Source organism: Xenopus tropicalis, chromosome 5 (genome assembly GCF_000004195.4).
Source record: "Xenopus tropicalis strain Nigerian chromosome 5, UCB_Xtro_10.0, whole genome shotgun sequence".
Lineage (NCBI taxonomy): Eukaryota > Metazoa > Chordata > Amphibia > Anura > Pipidae > Xenopus > Xenopus tropicalis.
Genome location: NC_030681.2, coordinates 45443716 through 45463833, shown reverse-complemented (window position 1 = coordinate 45463833; position 20118 = coordinate 45443716). Strand labels below are relative to the sequence as shown.

At 37.6% G+C, this 20118-nt stretch overlaps 1 protein-coding gene across 7 annotated transcripts in view; it reads right to left on the bottom strand.

The window, feature by feature from the left end:
- The window catches only part of utrn (utrophin), a 372003-nt gene that overhangs the window by 264023 nt on the left and 87862 nt on the right, over window positions 1-20118 (bottom strand). For all 7 annotated transcript variants that reach the window (XM_012963789.3, XM_004914663.4, XM_031901862.1 and 4 more), the window contains 10 exons: window positions 16872-17069; window positions 15453-15634; window positions 12129-12279; window positions 10160-10279; window positions 4619-4720; window positions 4167-4274; window positions 3168-3347; window positions 2535-2704; window positions 1539-1662; window positions 416-503 (listed from right to left, as the gene is read on the bottom strand). In XM_012963789.3, the coding sequence (XP_012819243.1) occupies window positions 416-503; window positions 1539-1662; window positions 2535-2704; window positions 3168-3347; window positions 4167-4274; window positions 4619-4720; window positions 10160-10279; window positions 12129-12279; window positions 15453-15634; window positions 16872-17069 (1423 nt within the window). The remainder of the gene's footprint in view (window positions 1-415; window positions 504-1538; window positions 1663-2534; window positions 2705-3167; window positions 3348-4166; window positions 4275-4618; window positions 4721-10159; window positions 10280-12128; window positions 12280-15452; window positions 15635-16871; window positions 17070-20118) is intronic.

Genomic DNA, 20118 nt, shown 5'->3' with positions numbered 1-20118 from the left:
CCGACAGTGGAGAAAAGTCAGGAAATTAAATGATAAGGAAAAGGTTAGCCATCATTCAGCAACTTCCGAATAATATTTGAACAGCTGTAGAAACGAAACAACATTCAACACAGAGCTGGAACTGTCTTGCCGTGCAGCCAAAGAAAGCCAATGAATAAAAAATGCTTATTTTGCAATGAGAAACTTAAAGATGCTCCAAGGCAAGTTACAAGTCAAACGTTTGCCCACGATTACATAGGAAGGGTTCCATACTCAACACACCCTTGAAAAATTAATGCTAAAGGAAAAAACAACATTTTTGCTTCTATGCAGATTATGACTGAATTAGACTAGTGCAGGATATATAATTACTTTCTATTTGCTACGGTTTAGTTCATGATCACAGTTTAGATCATAGAATGTTATATGATCGTACCTTCCTTGCACAGCTCTAACATGTACTGTCCTTTAAGGAAAAGTTCTTCAAATATTTGCGTTCTGTTCATCTTTTCTGTCTCCATAGCCTGAAATTGAACACAAACAAACAAATAATCTTTACTAAATCAAATGTCTATGAGGACTTCTACTTTTATAGTATAGCAAAACAATAGAGGGCCACAGAGCGAGAATCATTTCCCCAGAGCAACCCTATAGATTTCTCTAAACTTCCAGCACATCTCAGTAGCGTTAAGCTGTCAATCAGAGGTTGCAAAAAGTAATTCAACAACATCTTGCATGCCACCAATTATCCATTATTGGCCTATTTAACAAATTACTTAACATGGTTTTAATATTCTCCTTATTTATGAATTTAATGGTGCAAGAAGGTCCCAGAGCACCAATGCATCTGCTCCAGCTATCAGTGCACGCATGCAAAAGGCAAGATTTTAATAGGTAAAGTAAAGGCAACACTACAACCCAGCCCACAAATAAAATGAAAATAGGAAAGTGGGTCTATTATCACTCTATACTATATGTCAATCTACATTAACACAATATCAGTTCAGGAAATGGCAGCAATCTGCTACACTGTTCTAACAGAGAGGGAAAAAAGCCAAATTCAATCTGAATACTACACTGTACAGACCAGTGATATCCCAACCCAGCAGTTAGAAATATATTGGAGTATTCAGGTCTACAGTGGCAAATTACGGTTTTGCCACCCAGAAGATTTTAATTAATGCATTCTGATTCTTTATAAATGATCATGGAAATATAAAAGTTCCTGTCCAGGAATGTGAAAATACAGGGCAAAGCTTTGATTTCCAGAGTGAACATGGACAGAAAAAGAAATAGAACACAGAATTAATGATGCATATCCTATAAAATTGCCCAATGAAAAGCAAACTCTCATAAAGTCTCCCTGCTGATTATTTATGTACACACAATGCAGATGACTCCATTATCTTTGGTTTGACAGAGCAGGCAGCCAATAAAGCTGCAGAGTAAAGATTATGCAGTTTGACGGCAAGACTACAGATCATCCCTCTGGCTGGTACATAGTTTACAACAGACAAAACACCTATTCAGAAAGACTTCCTTCCCATGTTTCACATTACCTTTAGCATTTCTTTTACGTCCAAGGTTTCGCTAATCTTTCTATAGTCACTGATCTCTGCAGTTTGAAGTGCAGCTTTGGATTTTATCATCCAATTCAACAGTTCAGCAGCTTCAACATCAAATCTGAAGTAAAAAAAGGCAAAATAGGTCTGAAAGTGGTAGTTCAACTTTACATGAACTTCTAATATGATATAGACATGATGCATTTTGCAGTTGGTCTTCATTTTTTTTTTGTATGTTTTTATTTGTTGTTATTTTACTTTTTGTTCAGCCAAACATACAGTTTGGTATTTTAGCAGTTATCTGGTTGCTAGGGTCTTAGGCAACTGAACCCATGTTTTGCAGGTCCCACATTCTCCTACTTAGCATTTCTCTAAATAGAGGCAAGCTAAACCAGTGTTCTTGTATCAAATAGTGCTGGGAGGTGTATTCCCCTTACACTGTAGTATGTATTGCTATTAAAGGGCATTCATTCTTAATTCTAAGAAATATTCTGCTGAATATATGCTAGGAAACAAAATTGTATACTAGAGTGTTCCTTGCATCACCAAGGTCATTTACTCTTCTATGGTAAACTAAATATGTCAAGGTTGCAGGGGAAGCAAACCACAATAGCAGAATCCTACATACCTTAATAAACATATTACGCTGAAAAGACGCAGGCATTGTGTGATACCTATGAGTGAGGCAAAACCTCTCCTGAATATCAGTTCATGGTTACAGGATCCTATCTGCCATTTCTACTATTCTGTATATAGAATTTATTGATTGTATTTTCAACTATTAGTCAGTCCTAGGAAATGCCCACAAATATACTGTTCTAAATATACTACAATAAGCAGAAGGTTAGGTACTGACATGTACAGGTAGACCAAGCACACACTTCAGGTGGCAAAGTAATGCCTCATGGAAGAGGAGATGTGGATGTGACTGGTAATAGTGTGGCTTAATACAAATCTGATATTTTATCGCAATCTACTTGTTTCAAAACCCACTTTTTCTTCTCCTCTGAGTCCAGGAGCATTTGCCGTTTCTTTGGTGGTGGTGGAGGGGGAAGGTCTTGCTTGGTAAGATGAATAAATTCATGTTCTTTAACCGTTACTGTTTCAATAACAACCTTGCGCGATACTTGGGTAACCCCTAATGTTGTTACAGCTTCAGAAACCTGAAAGGAAAGAAGCAAACAAAGTATGGGGAAACCCAGTAAATAATTGCATGCTATGTTCTGTAGTGTAAAGTATGAAACAATTGAAGCTGCCACGCCCCCTATTGGTGAGAGGAACCTGATTCTCTGGCCTAAAGGTAGGCTACTATGGAGCCTGAGTTTTTTTGCGCCCCAGGATTTTTAACTGTGGGGTGCCTGAACTCTCAGGATTGGAGTACCTCTTGTAATAAGGCACTTTTCTTCTGGCATATTATGCAGCACCTTTTTTACCCCAGCCTTCTGCCCCAGGATGAGAATTTTTATTTTATTTATTTATTCTTTACTTCACTGTTTGTCACCTGGCACATTTATTTTTGTATATTTTTCACTTGGAACTGGTCAGAAGCATAACTTGTTTGCACTGGGCCCCCATGCAGAAAAATCTGAGAGGGCCCGGTGCAGCCATTCTCTCCTCTTAGCATACCTGGTTAGTGTATTCCTCCAGCTGATGCACCAGTCCATCCCATCTCTGGGCAAGATCTTCCATGTCACCCTTGAGATTCCTAGAAGCCTTACTATTGCCAACAAGCTGAACCAAATCCTGTGCTATCTTATGGAGATGGTCCAAAGTCTTGCGTTTCATTCCCATTTCTTCCTTTAGAACCTTAATACAAACCAGAAAATAAGCACTTCTGTCTGCTAAGCATGTTTCACTTTTTTTTCCTTATCCGACCAAAATTTTTTAACCTGGTCGAACGACTAAACGACCGTTCGCCATGGTACGAAATTTATGGGGGTGATAATTCGGAGCTCACATACAGTTCCAAAATTGTACAAAACTAGGTTTCATTCGATTTTATCGGTATGTGTATGGCCAGCTTATATCAAGGATGTCAGCCCTGTGGACCTGTTCCTTCTAGTGGTATAATCAAGCAAATGAAATGCTAAAAATGGTTAGAAAATCCCTTTGTAGTATTAATTACAATTACCGTCTCTTGACAATATGCTAATTATGCTGGAATCTGAAGGGCCACGGTTCCTGTTTAATCCTTTTAAGACCGGACCAGCTAAACATGCTTCAGTGTGTGTATAGATTATTTCTGGTTTTCTTGTTCTATTCTGTACTGCACTGCAGAAATGGCGTTTGCTTCATTTATCATAATATTAAACTCAAACATTTCAGATTTGAGTGAACTCCCACACGTGCTTAAGTGAATAAACCAGTGGAAGAATTATTATGACAGATACACCTGTTCCTTTTGAGCCTATTCTGTGAGCCCATTATTCTTAATGAAGAAATGCAGAAAACCAAGAATGCCATGTTTTTTTTCTAGTCCAGTAGAATTTAATGTTTGATAACAAGAAAGAAAAATAACCACAATTAATTACAAAAAATATGAATTCTTGAATCTGGCTGCTTTGCTTTCCACAGCCTTGGCTGTCCGAGGGGTGAACACATTCCATGCATAACACAAATACTTACTGCAAGCCGTCTCACATTTACACTCAGCTCTGTCTGGTCTTTGAAGTCTCTCCTTTGGACCTTACTCAGAGACTCCTCTTTCTCAGATAACCACGTTCTGAACAAGCACTGCAGAAAACACAAAAATGTATCATTCCAAAAATGCCTCATGCACCAACTTGCTATGCTGCAGAATATGCCCTACAACATGATAGTAAATACTCTGTGCATAGCAGCAGTGATGTGTCATGGCTATATTTCAACTACTATTTTGTTAAAAGACCATTAGTCAAACTCGTGTTGCATAAAAGCACAAACCAGGTGTACATGCTGAAGTTTCTACAAGTTGACTAAATATTTTTACTGTTATAGCCCAGAGTAGATTTTGTATGATGTAGAATTCTGGCTGAATGCTGCCTGACAGGATGTCTCCCATGTCAGAAATTGCAAGCATGACCAATTTCCCTACAAACCTGCTCTTCAAGCAGCTTCTGCCACAAGACAAGAATTTCCTGCAGTTTGCTCCAGCGTTCCTCGGTCCAGCGACACACTGCTGCCCAGCGTTCCCCAAGTTTCTAGAATAATAGCAGCAACCCATTAAACCAAATAAATAGGCCTTTACTGACACTAAAATAAAGATTACACTACCTACTGATTGTATTATTTACACACACACACACATGTACATTTATAACCATATCATATCAAGAAGAGAGTACACTGGTATGTCCTCAGCACAAAGAATCTGAAAGATCATGGTCATTTACTTTACTGGATTACATATTATGCTGTGGAGTCACTGTAATACAAGTATAACATTAAGTATAATATTTGCAGACGCCTGTAATCATAATTGTAATTACAGAAGTGATATATTAATGATTTTAATGAGAGAGACCTGGGTGCTGACTATAATAAACATGCATGGCTTAGCAGGAAGAAAAGAGCCCCTGGATACGATTCTTGCCTCCAAGATGATAAACATATAATGCAGGTATAATATACTATATGCTGGATAGCTCCAGATATTGCACCCAGAACAAGGATTCTGTCCTCTGACATCTCACTTTTGAAATAGTAATAAGAAATGGTATTATTATCAGCACTCTTAAGCTTAAAGGGGTGTTTCACCTTTGAGTTAACTTTTAATATGTTAAAGAGTGTCCTATTTTTAGCAATTAATGAATTATTTGCCTTCCTTTTCTGCATGTTTCCAGCATTCAAATGAGGTCACCGACCCAGCAGCTAAAGAACTATTGCTATGTGAGCTTACAATTTTATTATTACGGTTACTTTTTATCAATCTATTCAGATCCCCTCCTATTTATATCCAGTTTTTCATTCAAACCACTGCCTGGTTGCTATGGTAAACAAGACCCTAGCAACCAAGCTGAAATTCCAAACTGGAGAGAGCTGCTAAACAAAAAGCTAAATAACTGAAAACCCACAAATAATAAATAATGAATACATCTTAGAATATTGAGTCTTCACCATACTATGGGCAATGAAACACGAGAAGTTGCCCGGCAATTAATCTCCTCCAGCAGTAAATTTCACAAGGAAATTTTGTGAGGTTTAGGTAAACCAAGGCAATTTATATGTTTTCCCATTGGCGATATACATCATCATTAGTGGGAACACATTCAGAGGAGATTAGTCGCCACTGCTAGAGGAGGTTACTAATCTCCTCATATGTAATTGCCCTAATAGTTTATTTAAAGCTAAACAATCACTAAAGATAATGTCCCATGGGGAGATTTAGTCGCTGCAATTTTTAAAAAGTGAGTTGCTCGTCTTTTCCCAACAAGCGATTACTAGAGATTTCCACAACGGAGCGATTCAATTGCAGGTGTCATATTCCCCACCCACAATTACAAATTAGATTTGTAATTGGGTTTTACTTTCAACCATTCCAAGGTGTCTCATAGCGATTTGGAGCGATACACGATTCTAATTAGTATCGTCGGTTTAGATACTGGTGATTTATATTCTTCTCTATGTAGAGACAAAATGAACGACTTTTCGCTTTTTAAAAATCGCAGCAACTAATCTCTCCATGGGACATTAAGGTTAATACCCCAAGGAGAGATAAATCACCTGCAATAAATCTCTGCTACAGCTGGCGACTAATCTCCGCAAAAAGCCTTTCCACCTGCAACAAAGAATGGCCAGCGGAAAAGGTCAGCTCATGTATGGCCAGCTTAAAGGGGTTGCTAACGTTAGAATTAACTTTTAGTATATTGTAGAGGGTAGTATTCTGAGAAAATTTGCAATTGGTCTTCATTTTTTATTATTTGTATTTTTTTTTAATAATTATTTCAGTTTTTGTTTAACAGCTCTCCAGTTTGGAATTTCATCAGCTATCTGTTTTTTGGGGTCCAAATTACCTTAACAACCAGGTAGCAATTTTAATAAGAGACTAGAATATGAATAGAAGAGAACTTGAATACAAATATAAAGTAATACAAAGTTAGAATAACTACAATAGAAGCCTTACAGAGCAATAGCTTTTGGCTGCTGGGGTCAGTGACACCAATTTGAAAGCTGGAAAGAGGCAGAAGAGAAAACCAATAATTACAAAAGTATAAAAAAATAAACAACAAAGACCGATTAAAAAGTTGCTTATAATTGTCATTCTATAACATACTAAAAATTAACTTAAAGGTGAACCACCTATTGAGGGTAAAGACACACTGAGCTACTAGTAGCAGCTACTTTTTCACAACTACTAAACGCCAGAAAATACCCTGCCATACACAATACAGGTATCGGACCCCTTATCCGGAAACCCGTTATCCAGAAAGCTCCGAAATACGGAAAACCTGTCTCCCATAGACTCCATTTTAATCAAATAATTCAGAATTTTAAAACTGATTTCCTTTTTCTATGTAGAAATAAAACCGAACCTTGTAATTGATCCCAACTAAGATATAAATAATCCTTATTGGATGCAAAACAATCCTATTGGGTTTAATTAATGTTTTATTGATTTTTTAGCAGACTTAAGGTATGGAGATCCAAATTACGGAAAGACCCCTTATCCGGAATACCCTTGGTCCCGAGCATTCTGGATAATGGGTCCTATACCTGTACTGAGAATTGCCTTTGCTAAAACACACAGAGACAATTATCAGTAAATAATCAGCATTGTCTATTTTAGTAGCTGTGAAAAGTTGCTGCTACTTATGGTCACTTTCCACAGAAGCGGTGATGAAACCATAAAGCCAAAGGAAATGCATATATACAAACTCCATGCATAATGTTCCCTAGTAAGAGTCAAACACAAGATCCCAATGCTACAAGGCACCAATGCTAACCTCTGTGCTCCCATGTTGCATTAAGTTTGTTAGCCAGAGCTAAGACTATCTAGTAAAGGCTAGACGGGCTGTCACATTTTGTAGGAAAAATAAGTACCTACTACTCTTGTTTTTTAATTCAAAGGGGCATTTTCCAAAATTCACAACAGTTATGCATTTTTTATTGCATACATATTTAAGATGAGTATTAGATATTAGATATGGCAGGGTGTTACAGTAAATCTTTAAAAAGTAATTCTTACAATTTACATCCAATGCATGATCAATTTTACTGCTTCTGATGAGACCACTAAAAAGGTTTTTTTTTTTTTTTATTTAAAAAGCAGAAAAAAGTTTAAAATAAACGATAATCTGCAGTTTATACTGATGATTTTATTTCTCTCAATCTAAGCGCATAAGTGTGTGTAATTTCATGCTCCGTTTGCTACATAAAATGCTGAATTGTTTGCCTCCATACTGTCAGACTCCCAGCACACTCAGAAATTCATCACTTCATAAAAACAAATGATACTGTAATTTCCACATGTAGCTTACTGATTGATGGAACACATACATGGATACATAAAATGATTGTTTTAAAACTTGCCTTATTAAATGAAACCGTTAAAAGAAAGAAGATACTATATCAATGCAAAATCTTCGAAGAATTTTTCCACTTGGTTTATCTAGAAGACTTTGGACTAAGAGAAAGAGTTTCATATCTACACATCTAAATTCTGTTTTACACCTTTATAAAAGTAGCACAAGCAAGGCTGCCTATGCAGTGTGCGAGGCATGTTGGTACAGTTGACAGCCACAATGCTATAATGCTACACATGAGGTGTTTGGAGTTATCAGCACCCAGGAAGCCTCTATCATTTAATTTTACCACTTCAGAATGTGTGTTTTTTTTCTGTACACTCAACTACTGCACATTTAAAATTCACTGCATCATTTATTTTAAATTTGACACCTGACTTTTACTATTGGAATGCCACATCTAGCACCTTGGAGATATCTGAATGCCAAGGGAGTTATTTAGTTCATGGTGTGCCCATGGGCTCCAAAGACGTCTTTGAATGAAATCATTAAAGAGGTGATATACACTGGTAGTCATTATGACTTATGCAAATAGAACATGCAGTGGATCTTAGGATTGAGGAATTGCAACTGTACTCTCTTAACTAAAAGATAAAATTGAGCAAAAATTGGAAAACTGGCACTTGGGCTAATGCCCTTTGCTGGCACTTGCTTTTCCCACAGGAGAAGGCTGATGCTAGCTTAACGCCTGCATTTAGCAGGTAGTGTGGTAGTAGCCTTAAATTAACTAGAGCCACTGCCATTCACTTTGCACCTTTACCCACTTTTGTAAATATTTTAAACTTAAAAATCTTTTAAATTAATTATGCTAAAGCACACAGTTACAATAGGCTACAGAAAACCCAAACTCTCTCAAAAGGCAATAAACCCTAGGATTTTGCACCTCAATTGCAAGACAACACTGCCTTGTACAGATACATTACTCCTGCGATTGTTAGTCTGTCACAGTATAACTGTACTAATGCATAAAAATACAATTATATGACATCTGTGTGTTTACATATAGCAGGTCGTAATCTTTTTTTTTTTTTTTGCATAGAATAAAACATAATATTTTTGTTAACATACTAAAAGTGGAGAATAATACTGAACGAAACCTTTAAAGAAACAGACTGTCTGCCAATGTAGATAACACAAAAGCATTTGTTTATACTGAGGGAATAAGAAATAATTATCGGACCTGCTGAATGTAATCAAATTAAAACACAGTAATTAGTTCTGTTTGCACACTGATGCCGATTAAACGTAAGTCTCACACAGTACTGGCTTTCATATAGAATTAGTTACATCATTCTAAGAATTCATAGCCACATTCTGCATGTTTGCTTTGTAAATATATTAAAGCTGCTGAGCCTACAAAGTATATTCCTGCAAAGGCAAAAACTGTCAATGAATACTGAATCCTACATATACATACAAAGAGATAAGTTTTTATTATTATAAATCATCCACTAAATTGTAGGGGATACGATTATTTCTCACAAGCAGGTTTTACTGTTTTTCTTGTAGTCGAGCTATACATAGGGGGTCATGCAATAAAAGGCACTAAAATTTTGCCCAGGAGCAGTAACCCATAGCAACCGATCAGCAGGTAGAATTTACTGAACACCTGCTTAAAAGCAAATATCTTATTGGTTGCTATATGTGACTGCTACTAAGCAAACAGTGCCTTTTATTACATATGGATAGTTTATTATTATATTTCCTCAACCTAACACTTTTTTTCTACTGGAAACATCTCAATTCATGCTGTTCGTCAGAAGTGCACTCCGAATTTCTGACTCACTTATTGTTTGTTAAGATTCTCATTCATCCAGGTCATGGTATATCTGTTGTAATAAGTCAAATCAGCTGGACTTGCTGAGTTTTTCTTAAAGACGTTTCACCAGTCATCTGACTAGCTTTCTCAGTTCAGAATTCTAAAATCCAGTTAGATGACTGGTGAAATGTCTTCAAAAAAAACTCAGCAAGTCCAGCTGATTTGATTTATTACTACAGAAATGACTCATTTATAAGGGAACTCATAAATAAATTGTTAGATATATGAATGTAAGGAAAAATAATAAAGACTATTTGTAAAACAGATTCCCTTTTAATAAGGCTGCATAAGATTCTCACCTGCAGCTGCGTTTCCAGTGCAACTGTAGCTCCTTCACCACTGTTTTCATCAACTATGACCACCATGTGAGTTAAGGAGTTCACCTTCACCTGTTCTGTCTCAAGGTCACACTGTAGTGCCTGGAAAAGAAAAGGGTAGGTCAATTTAACATTCATAAAAGCAAAGGCTAGCTAAATTTAGTATCCATAAAAGCTGCCAGGTATACAGAACTCTCAATCTACATGAATAGGTTATAAATCAAACAAATTTGGTCTGGGCTAATAATCCCATTAGAACCACAAAAAAGCAAATGGCACTCAGGGCTATAAACAAGGGAAAAACCCTTAAAATTTTATTGCGGAGGTGCAATGTTTCGGGGCTACGTGACCCCTTTATCAATGCTTGATAAAGGGGTCACGTAGCCCCGAAACGTTGCACCTCCGCAATAAAATTTTAAGGGTTTTTCCCTTGTTTATAGCCCTGAGTGCCATTTGCTTTTTTGTGGTTGTACTGGTTTTGGAGGGTGCCGATCCCTCCAGCAGTGTGCACCGGGCATATAATTTTGGAGTACTAGGGTGTGCGGATAAGGTCTCTGTAGTATAATAATCCCATTAGCTCATAAATAAAAAGGCTGCCACACATGCACATATACAGTTATGCAGCTGGGCTCATTTCAACTTTACTTCCCAAGCACCAAGAGATCCATGGTCATCACAAAAGGCAGTTTGGAAGTTTGGAGAAACTATTGTTATGTGTCTTCTTGCATTGTGCATGGGCCATCTGAATATCCTGAGGGGTGCACAATTCCTTCCCTATAGCCACTGGCACTTGCTTTGCAAAGCACTTGTCAAATGCCTGAATCACAGCTAGTTGGCCACCCTCAACTCAACTGGATTTGGCCTGTATATGACAATGTAATGTTGATCAGTAGCAAAGGTTCTGTGAACCGCCTCCAACTGGTTGTTCAGTCAATTTATAGTAAAAACTGCAAAGAAAACTTTCTGTACCAAAATAATTAATATTTTGCGCTAAAAGTTATTCTTCTTAATATTATATTTTACATAAATATTTTTGATATCTGTATCATAAATGTGATGCTGTATAAAAACTTTGGACTCTTCGGCTAATGCCAGACGAGGCGTAGGGTGGATATTTTCGGCACGCGGAAAATCACTTGCTGAAAATTCGGCACCTTTGCCTCCTACATGTGCCTGAACCCAAATGAATGAGATACGCTCGGGTGCAGGCACATGTAGCCGTTATATTTATAAAAATGCAAGACTTTGCATTAACGGGTACATGTGCCTGCACCGGAGCGTATCTCATTCATTGGGGTGCAGGCACATGTAGAAGGCGTAGGGCGGAATTTTCAGCAATCGCTTTTCCGCTTGCCGAAAATATCCGTCCTACGCCTCGTCTGCCATTAGCCTTAGCTGTCAATATGCTGCTAAGAAGCTCTGTTTCAAGTTGATAAAATCTTTAAAGGGCAAGACTAGTCTGTAGCTGGGATGTGATCAGCATTTAGAGTTATTTAGAAACTCTATAATCTACTACAGATGGGAATGGGTAAAACTTTTTAATACATGGATACATTTTGTTCTTACCTTTCATCACAACCCTAAACTAAACTGGTAGTGCACAGTATCCACCCCAAAACTCAACTATTTCCAGGTAAGTCCCATCTATGGTTTGGGACTATCCTAAATAAATAGGGACATTGGGAGGCATACTTAATCCTTGCTCTTATAACCTCATTCTCATTATTGCTTATCTTTTCCCATAATCTTTTTGTCTTCATCAACATGTCTCCTCCAGGCAACCCCAATCATATGGTAATTGGAGTGTGTGACCTAGTGACATGGGGACAAGCAATATTTGTACTAAAAATGACAGACAAGCACTACAGTACTTTGACACTAACACCTAAGTGCTCTGCAAACATAAACACACACATGCCAAAGGAAGTTTTTAAACATGGAGAGTACTTACTTTGTGTTCTTCAATTTGCTCCCGAAAAAACTGTAAGTCTTCCCCAAAGGGTTTCCTATCCATCTTCTGAATCCGTTCTTCTGTTACCGTCAACCAGTCAGACAATTGGTCCAGCTGTTTCCTTTGCAGATCCATCAGTACTTCATGTAGACTTTCCAAACAAGAATAATTAAAGTCACAAAGGGTAAAACAAAGTATATTTTTCCTTTAAAATTATATCCATATTCACATGCTTATACTGGCAAGTTATTTAAAAAAAATCATACTGACAACTATTTGCATTTTGTTAACTAAGAATAAATTCATCAAAAGCAGGTTACTATATTTATATGTTGTAGTCCTCAGCTGCTTTGAATTTCCTTTTGGAAGCCTGCATTAAGTAAAGGCTTAGGAACATCCACAGTAGAAGTAATGCACCCAAATCTTGTCTGAAATAGCCAGACCCTGCTCAGCAGTGGAGGATAGTAGATAGAATAATGAAAGAAGCATGATTCAAAAAGAGATACAATTCTCACGTAACTTTAGGCTTTTTAGTCTCTTTTTAATCTTTGGAAAATGAAGGGTTAAGATATTAGAATACATTTGGAAACACAATACTATAAGTATGTGCCAGTAAGGTGATTGTATGTGCAGTATATCCTGCAAGACACATTTAAGGAAAGCAGAAACCTAAACCTAGGGTTTGAAGCGGATGGGATTTACTTTTACTTAATTTACTTGCTAGGCAACTCTTGGGGCCACACACACACACATCTGGTGCTGTAGGTGGAAAAACATCAATCACCAATAACTCCTTAATAACTACTTGGTAATACAGGTATAGGACCCATTATCCAGAATGCTCGGGACCAAGGGTATTCCGGATAAGGGGTCTTTCCGTAATTTGGATCTCCATACCTTAAGTCTACTAAAAAATTAATAAAACATTAATTAAACCCAATAGGATTGTTTTGCATCCAATAAGGATTATTTATATCTTAGTTGGGATCAATTACAAGGTTCTGTTTTATTTCTACATAAAAAAAGGAAATCAGTTTTAAAATTCTGAATTATTTGCTTATAATGGAGTCTATGGGAGACGGGCTTTCCGTAATTCGGAGCTTTCTGGATAACGGGTTTCCGGATAAGGGGTCCGATACCTGTACTACCAATGATTCAAGATTGTTAAGCCTGCAGAGTTTAGCTATGAAGGTAGAAGCTTTTGTTTAAAAGCGCAGGCGTTCAATTTCTGCCACATATAACTGAGACCAATACAGGCTGTTTGGACCGAAGTCTGGCCACATGTATGGATTACCTTGATAAGGTACATTAGGGATGATTCACTAAAGTGCGTTAAAACGTGCGTTATTTATAGCATGCGTTAAAAATTTTATTGCGTCTAATTTTTCGCGTCTTAACGCACAATTCAGTAAAAGCATACTTGCGTTATTTTACATGCGATGCTGCTTGCATTATTTTACGCGCAAAGACTATTTTCGTGCGGTATTTGATGGAACGAGCGCTAATCAAAGCACCACGTGTGCAAAAAAATGCACGCCATGTTAGCCATACATGGCATTACTTTCGGAAAATTACTGTACTGAAAATAACCATTTCCCTGCAAACTGGAGGCTGCATCACTCTAGGGCCAACACAGACTTGAATAAATCCCACTGCAAAGTCCATATTTTATTGCCAAAAACTCATTAACTGTACTTTTCTATAATTACCGCCTGTCTCAATTAGGTGTTAATTTTCGCATAGACGAATACGATATTTAGCACGTCTAAGTGTTTGTGAATCATGCGTTAGTGTTATTTCGGCGTGCAAATTAACGCATGCGGTAGCGCGTAAATTAACGCATGCGACATGCAACTTAGCGCATGCGGTAATACTGTAGCAAATTGCGCATTAATTTTCGCGTCTATTTTAACGCAAAAAAGCGTGCAATAAAATTTATCGACCTTTAGTGAATCAGCCCTATTGGCTCTTAGCAGAGGGAGTTCTGTCCCTTCTCTATACATTCCTTTTCATGTATCGGTTTAGTAATTTTTGAGTATAAAAGGAACAGTAGCAATGAAAAATGAAGAGTATCAAAGCAATTAAAATAAAATGTACTGCTGCCTTGCACTGGTAAAATTGGTATGTTTATATATTGTTTATATAAACAAAGCTGCTGTGTAGCCATGAGAGCAGCCATTCAAGGTAGAAAAAAGGAGAAAAGGCACAGGTTACATAGCAGATTAGAGATAAACTCTGTGGAATACAATGGTGTTTAATCTGTTATTCGTTACGAAACCTGTGCCTTTTCTCCCTTTTTCCAGATGGAATGGCTTCCACCCTGGCTACACAGCAGCTCATTAATATAAACTTTAGTAGTCTTTCTAAAGCAAACACAGAACTTTTACCAGTGCGGGGAAACAGTACATTATATTTTAAAGAAGAACTAAACCCTAAAAATGAATAATAAAAAAAAAAAAAGCCATATTTTATATACTATACTTATTGCACCAGCCCAAATTTTCATCATCTCAACAGCAGAAATGATCCAAGACTTCCAACTTGTCACAAGGGGGGGGTGGGGGGGGTGGGGTTGGAAAGTGTCTGCAACACTCACATCCTCAGTGTACTTTGAGCAGGTGTTGAGAAGCTAAGTTTAGGGGTCCTTGCAAATTATCAATATGAAAATGAGGTTTGTCTATCAAATAAGCTGATGCTACAGGGCTAATTATTACATTCTGATGCTAATTGCACAGGGTTTCTAATTATATGTATTAACTCCATATAATTATATTATATTTATACAGTATATTGTGTATCAGTCCCTAAGGTCAGTAAGCGACAGCAGCACAGAGCATGTGCAGTGAAACAGCAGAAAAGAAGATGGGGAGCTACTGGGGCATCTTTGGGGGCACAGATCTTCCCTGCTATAGGGCTGTGGTTGCCTTGGGCTTGTACAGAAGCCCAAGACATAATATGTACAACATTTATAGCCTACTTTTCTAGTTAGTCTTTAGTTCTCCTTTAAGTACTTTAAAACACTTATTTTTTGGTATTACTGTTCCTTTAAGTAAATTTAATTTTGGGAGCAGTCTTATCTGCTTCATGCAGAGCCAATGTCTATGAACAGTACAAATATCTTTTCTGAAAAATTCATTTGAACATGGGTCTCATCTAACAATGATTTTTCACGTACAAAATAATTGTAACAAAACACCTGGCACTGCCCCAGGTGGTTCATACTAATGAATAGGCAGCTCCATATGTATCCTGATATTACTTTAATACTGGAGCCGAGTCACATTGGCCATGTTTGAGATATCTCCATTTTTGTATGCTTCTTACCGGGACTGCCTGTCCATGCTTTCCACACGCAGTGCCTCCCAGCGCGAGTTCAGCAAAGTCATCTGCTCCTGTATTTCATTCTCCTCTTCAACCGATAGGTCTCCCTGAGCAATCAGCTGGTTCCCTGCCTGTAGGACGTTTCCAACACTGCTCTGATGTGCGGTTAGCTCCATCATAAAAGCCTGTAAAGGATATTGAACAGCTATTAAAGGAGAAGAGTTATTCCTGTTCTATTAGGTTGCTATTCTGTAGTTTCCATTATCCAGTCTGCATGAGAGACATACACTTTTATTAGTCTACACCTTACAAACACAAACTCATTTTGTATGTCAAAAACCTTTTTTATATTTTTAAACCATTAAAGGAGAACTAAACCCTAAAAATGAATATGGCTACAAATGCCAGATTTTATATACCAAACTTACTGCACCAACCTAATGGTTCAGCATCTCTATAATAATAATAACGATCCAGGCCTTTAAAGTTGTTACAGGAGCTCACATGCTCAGCGCGCTCAGAGCAGCGGTTGGGAAGCTAAGCTTAAGGGTCGTCACTAATCATTAAGCATAAAATAAAGTTCACCTGTCATAGAAGCTGATGTTATAGGTTAGTAGCCCGATTAATAAATGATGTACTGGTTTTTATGATGCCAGGTAATGCGAATTTGAATTAATACTCTACCTTGTAATGTAATATTTTTGTTCAATATATACAGTTTATTGTGAATTGTTCCCTAAGTTCAGGACCGCAGCCCAGAGCATCTTCTAAATCACAAATCTTCACTGGTAAAAGGTTGCAAGCTTGCCTTGGGCAAGGACCTATAAACATGACGTGCATCATTTAAATCTTTATTTTAAGCTAGTTCTCCTTTAAGACTCTTCCCTTACTTGTTTCAGGCTTCATCAGGCAGATCTCAATGGGCACAAGATTGCACCTGCCATACTCTAGACAGGCAGACAGGAGACTGACAGATGAGGAGAATAGTTGCTCACGATAAATCTCCTCTACTGCAGACGACTAATCTCCTTCAAATGCCTTCACACCATTGACACCATTCCTGGTGGGAAAAATACAAGCTGCTTCGGCTTTTCAAAGTCGCCCGAAGTTTTCTTGTGAGTCAACTTCGGAAAGCCAAACCGACATATATTTTTTTCCCCACTGGCAATTTATATTTTCACTGGTGGGATGGCATTTGGAAGAGATTAGTCACCCACAGAGATATACTGAAAGCGACTAATTCTTGTCTGCTATGGTTTATATCTGTGTAATAGGCTATTTCCGATTTTAGTTTAGAGAATATATTAGCCCATTTACAGCAATTGGATGCTTGTTCTGCATTTTAATTATAGAAATGTTTATAAAATGCTTCAAAAAAAAAAAAAAAAACCTTCTATGATTATGAATTTAGGTAACACAAACCTCATGAGTGGCAAATTGCTGTTTAACTTCTTCTACGTCATCAGATACATCATCTTGTTCCTGAAATGTGTCTTCTGCCATTAGAAGCCAAGTGAGCACATCTTCCAGAGCCACCTGATAGCTGTCAAGATCCATTTCAACCTCTGTTACTGAGCTGCTTGTTCCCAGATTTAAATCTTCATACTGTTCTTCAAAAACCTACAGGGAGGTAAAAAATGAAATAAAAACAATTATATATAAAATTATATATTAGTGCCAACATACTCAACATAAAATTGTTTCAGGTTCTTTACAAAACATCACATGAAACATTTGTGCCAAATAAATGTAATTGAAACTTAGGGTTAATTTCTCTATCCACCTATGTGGATGGATTTTATGGGTCTATAGGTCTTTATTCATTATATAGGAGATTTAGCAAAGAGGGGCTAAAGAAAACAAACCCCAGATTTAAGTCATTCTCTCATGTGGAAACATAGGGGCCTTCAAAAAGCCTATATAAGATCTGATTATAGTAAGATCTTTGGCCATGAGTCTCTGAAGAGGGTCTAATAAAAAATAAAATGAAAAAAAAATTACCAATTTCAGTGTTTATTTACCACAAGGGCCTTGAACTAAATCATAAACCTCCCAAAGAGAGAGAATAAGCAATATGGTGCAATGCACCATATTGAAAACTGATACAGGTTCATACTGTGGCTTATGGACCACCCCAGGGTATTGTAGAAAATGCATTAAATAGTGTCTTGCATGGTGCGGAGAGATTGCAAATAACCAATGTGGTGCAATTGTTCAAAAAAGGGATAATGCCTGTTAGTTTGACATTGGTGGCATAAGAAGCTTTTGGAAGGTGTAAGGCTAATGTTCCATGGAGCAAGTTAGTCTGTGCAACTTTGGAAAGCCAACGTGATGTTTTCTCTAGAGAAAAGGCACCTGCAAGGGGACATGATTACATTTTATATGTACAAACATTATAGACCAGTGATCCCCAACCAGTGGCACGGGGGCAACCTGTTGCTCACCAACCCCTTTTATGTTGCTCCCAGTGGCCTCAAATGTAGGTTCCAATTTTTAAAATTTCTAGTTTGGAAACAAATTTTAGAAGCACAAAGACACAGTTTAACTCCAAGCAGAGCCTCTTGCAGGCCAGCAGTCACATGGGGCTACCGAACAGCTGATCACAGCCCTTATTTGGCAACACTTTTTACATATGAGTGTGGCTTATGAGTAAAAAAGGTTGGGGATCCCTGTTATAGACCTGAAAAACTGAAGTTTCGCTTGGAGTCCAAGATCAATCACTTTATAATGGAACAAGGTAAGTGTGGGGTTACATTACATTGTGTGTCTAATGATGCTGGGAAATTACTTTTATACAAGTATCATGGTTTTCATGCAATCTGTCAAGTATGGTTCTGTGAAAAAAAATTATATTTATTAATAGAGGCTCAGATGGTGTTTGTACACCTTTTCTACATAAACCCAGCTGAACAAAATCATGTCAAAAAGAGGGGGTTAAATTCCCTTTAAAAATTTCCCTGTATAAGTGTATTGACTACTATATAGGGCAGTGCAAAGCAGACATTTGTCCTGGGCACCCATGTCAGAGCTGTGAAGAGAATTAAATAACTTTATTTAGATCTATGTTAGTAGGGATTAATGATGAGTGAATATGTGGCATTTCGGTTTGCCATAAAAAGTTGCAAATCTGAGTTAAGTTGCATTCAATTGTCCAGAGCATTAGTGTCACACATTAGGGGGCAAAATGTGAGGATAAAGCTAACCACAGAAATATTCACCCATTTCCTATAGACTTTTAGAAGTCTGTTTATCAAATGGTGAGCTCTAACTTTTACCCATTCATAAATACTCTTTTAAAAAATCCCATAGGAATGAATGCAAAGTGGGTGATTTTTTCTGTGGTGAGCTCTAAGTGTTTGGACTCGGTTTGGCTGAATCCTGGATTCGGGGCATCCCAAAAAGCATTTTAGTCCACATAAGCCACTTTGCAAATGAGCATATGAATTAAAGGAAGATGGACTCCCAGAAATACAGGGAAAGCTAAAGAGATCTTGTACAGTTCCAATAAATATGCTAAATCAGATATTTCTCTGGGAAAGGACTGAATCAAGAATCTTATGGAGTGCTTAAGGAGCACTGATATATTATTTATATTTTATGCCAACAAAGAAAAATGACATTGAGCATACTGTTAAGAGAGCGTTGCATATTTCACTTATATTAGCATAGCTCTATACATTTTTACTTCAGGTTTAATAGACTGACTGATATTTAATATGCTGGTTGTCGTCTATGATAAATAGCTACATGACTGAATTAGAGACAAATGCAATGTTACAATGATGGGCATTTGAAAGTATGAAGTGCTAACATTTACTGCAGTAAAGAAACGTAATAAGGTATTTGCACAGTCTCTTAGCTAAATGCAACACCAAAGGGAGAATCTTTACTGCAGCTGGTTTCAGAGGTTAAACAACAAAACAGGCTGGGACTACTTTGAAATTGGGTAAAAGTATGACTGCAGTGCTCCCCAAAACTGTTATTTATAGGTTCTTTGTTTCCTAGCTAGTAGCTGTCCATCTATCAGCGCACCCCTGTGTAAGCTGCCGTTTCCAACATTTTTGTGGTCTGCAAACAAATGCACAAATAAACCACTAACTCTATGCACACCAGTTAGGGGAGTTGTTTAAGCGGATTATGGGGTCCTTTTACTTATCAATAGCTGCACCTGAGCACAAGAGGCCAATAGGAACCTTGAATTAATTACCTCCGTTTGGGGAGCCATTCACTGAGTAACTATTCCCAGGCAGACTTTCTATGTTTTAGAATGTCCAGTTGCATTAGACTTTATTCTACCAGATACAGTGTTAGTCACTGGCCATAATATAAACATTCACGTAATATGTCAAAATATTAGGCACCCCCCAGTGATTGTATTCACTCAACTTATACCCCCGGCTGGTGTTCCTGTTAGCAAAAAACTACACCAGCCTGGGTTATATGCAGGCCAGCAATCCTCTTCCGCCCTCTTACTTTGCGCTGGCTGCGCATGTGCAGTAGAGTGAAAAGTTGAACGTTTACGTTTAGTCGGCTTTTTCACTCTACTGTGCATGCATGGGCCCCAGGATCACAGAGAAACAAGAAGGAAGGAAGGGGATTGCTTGCTTGTGCGATTTTCTGCTAATAGGAGCACCACTCTGAGGTATCACGTATGTGAGCCTAACATTTG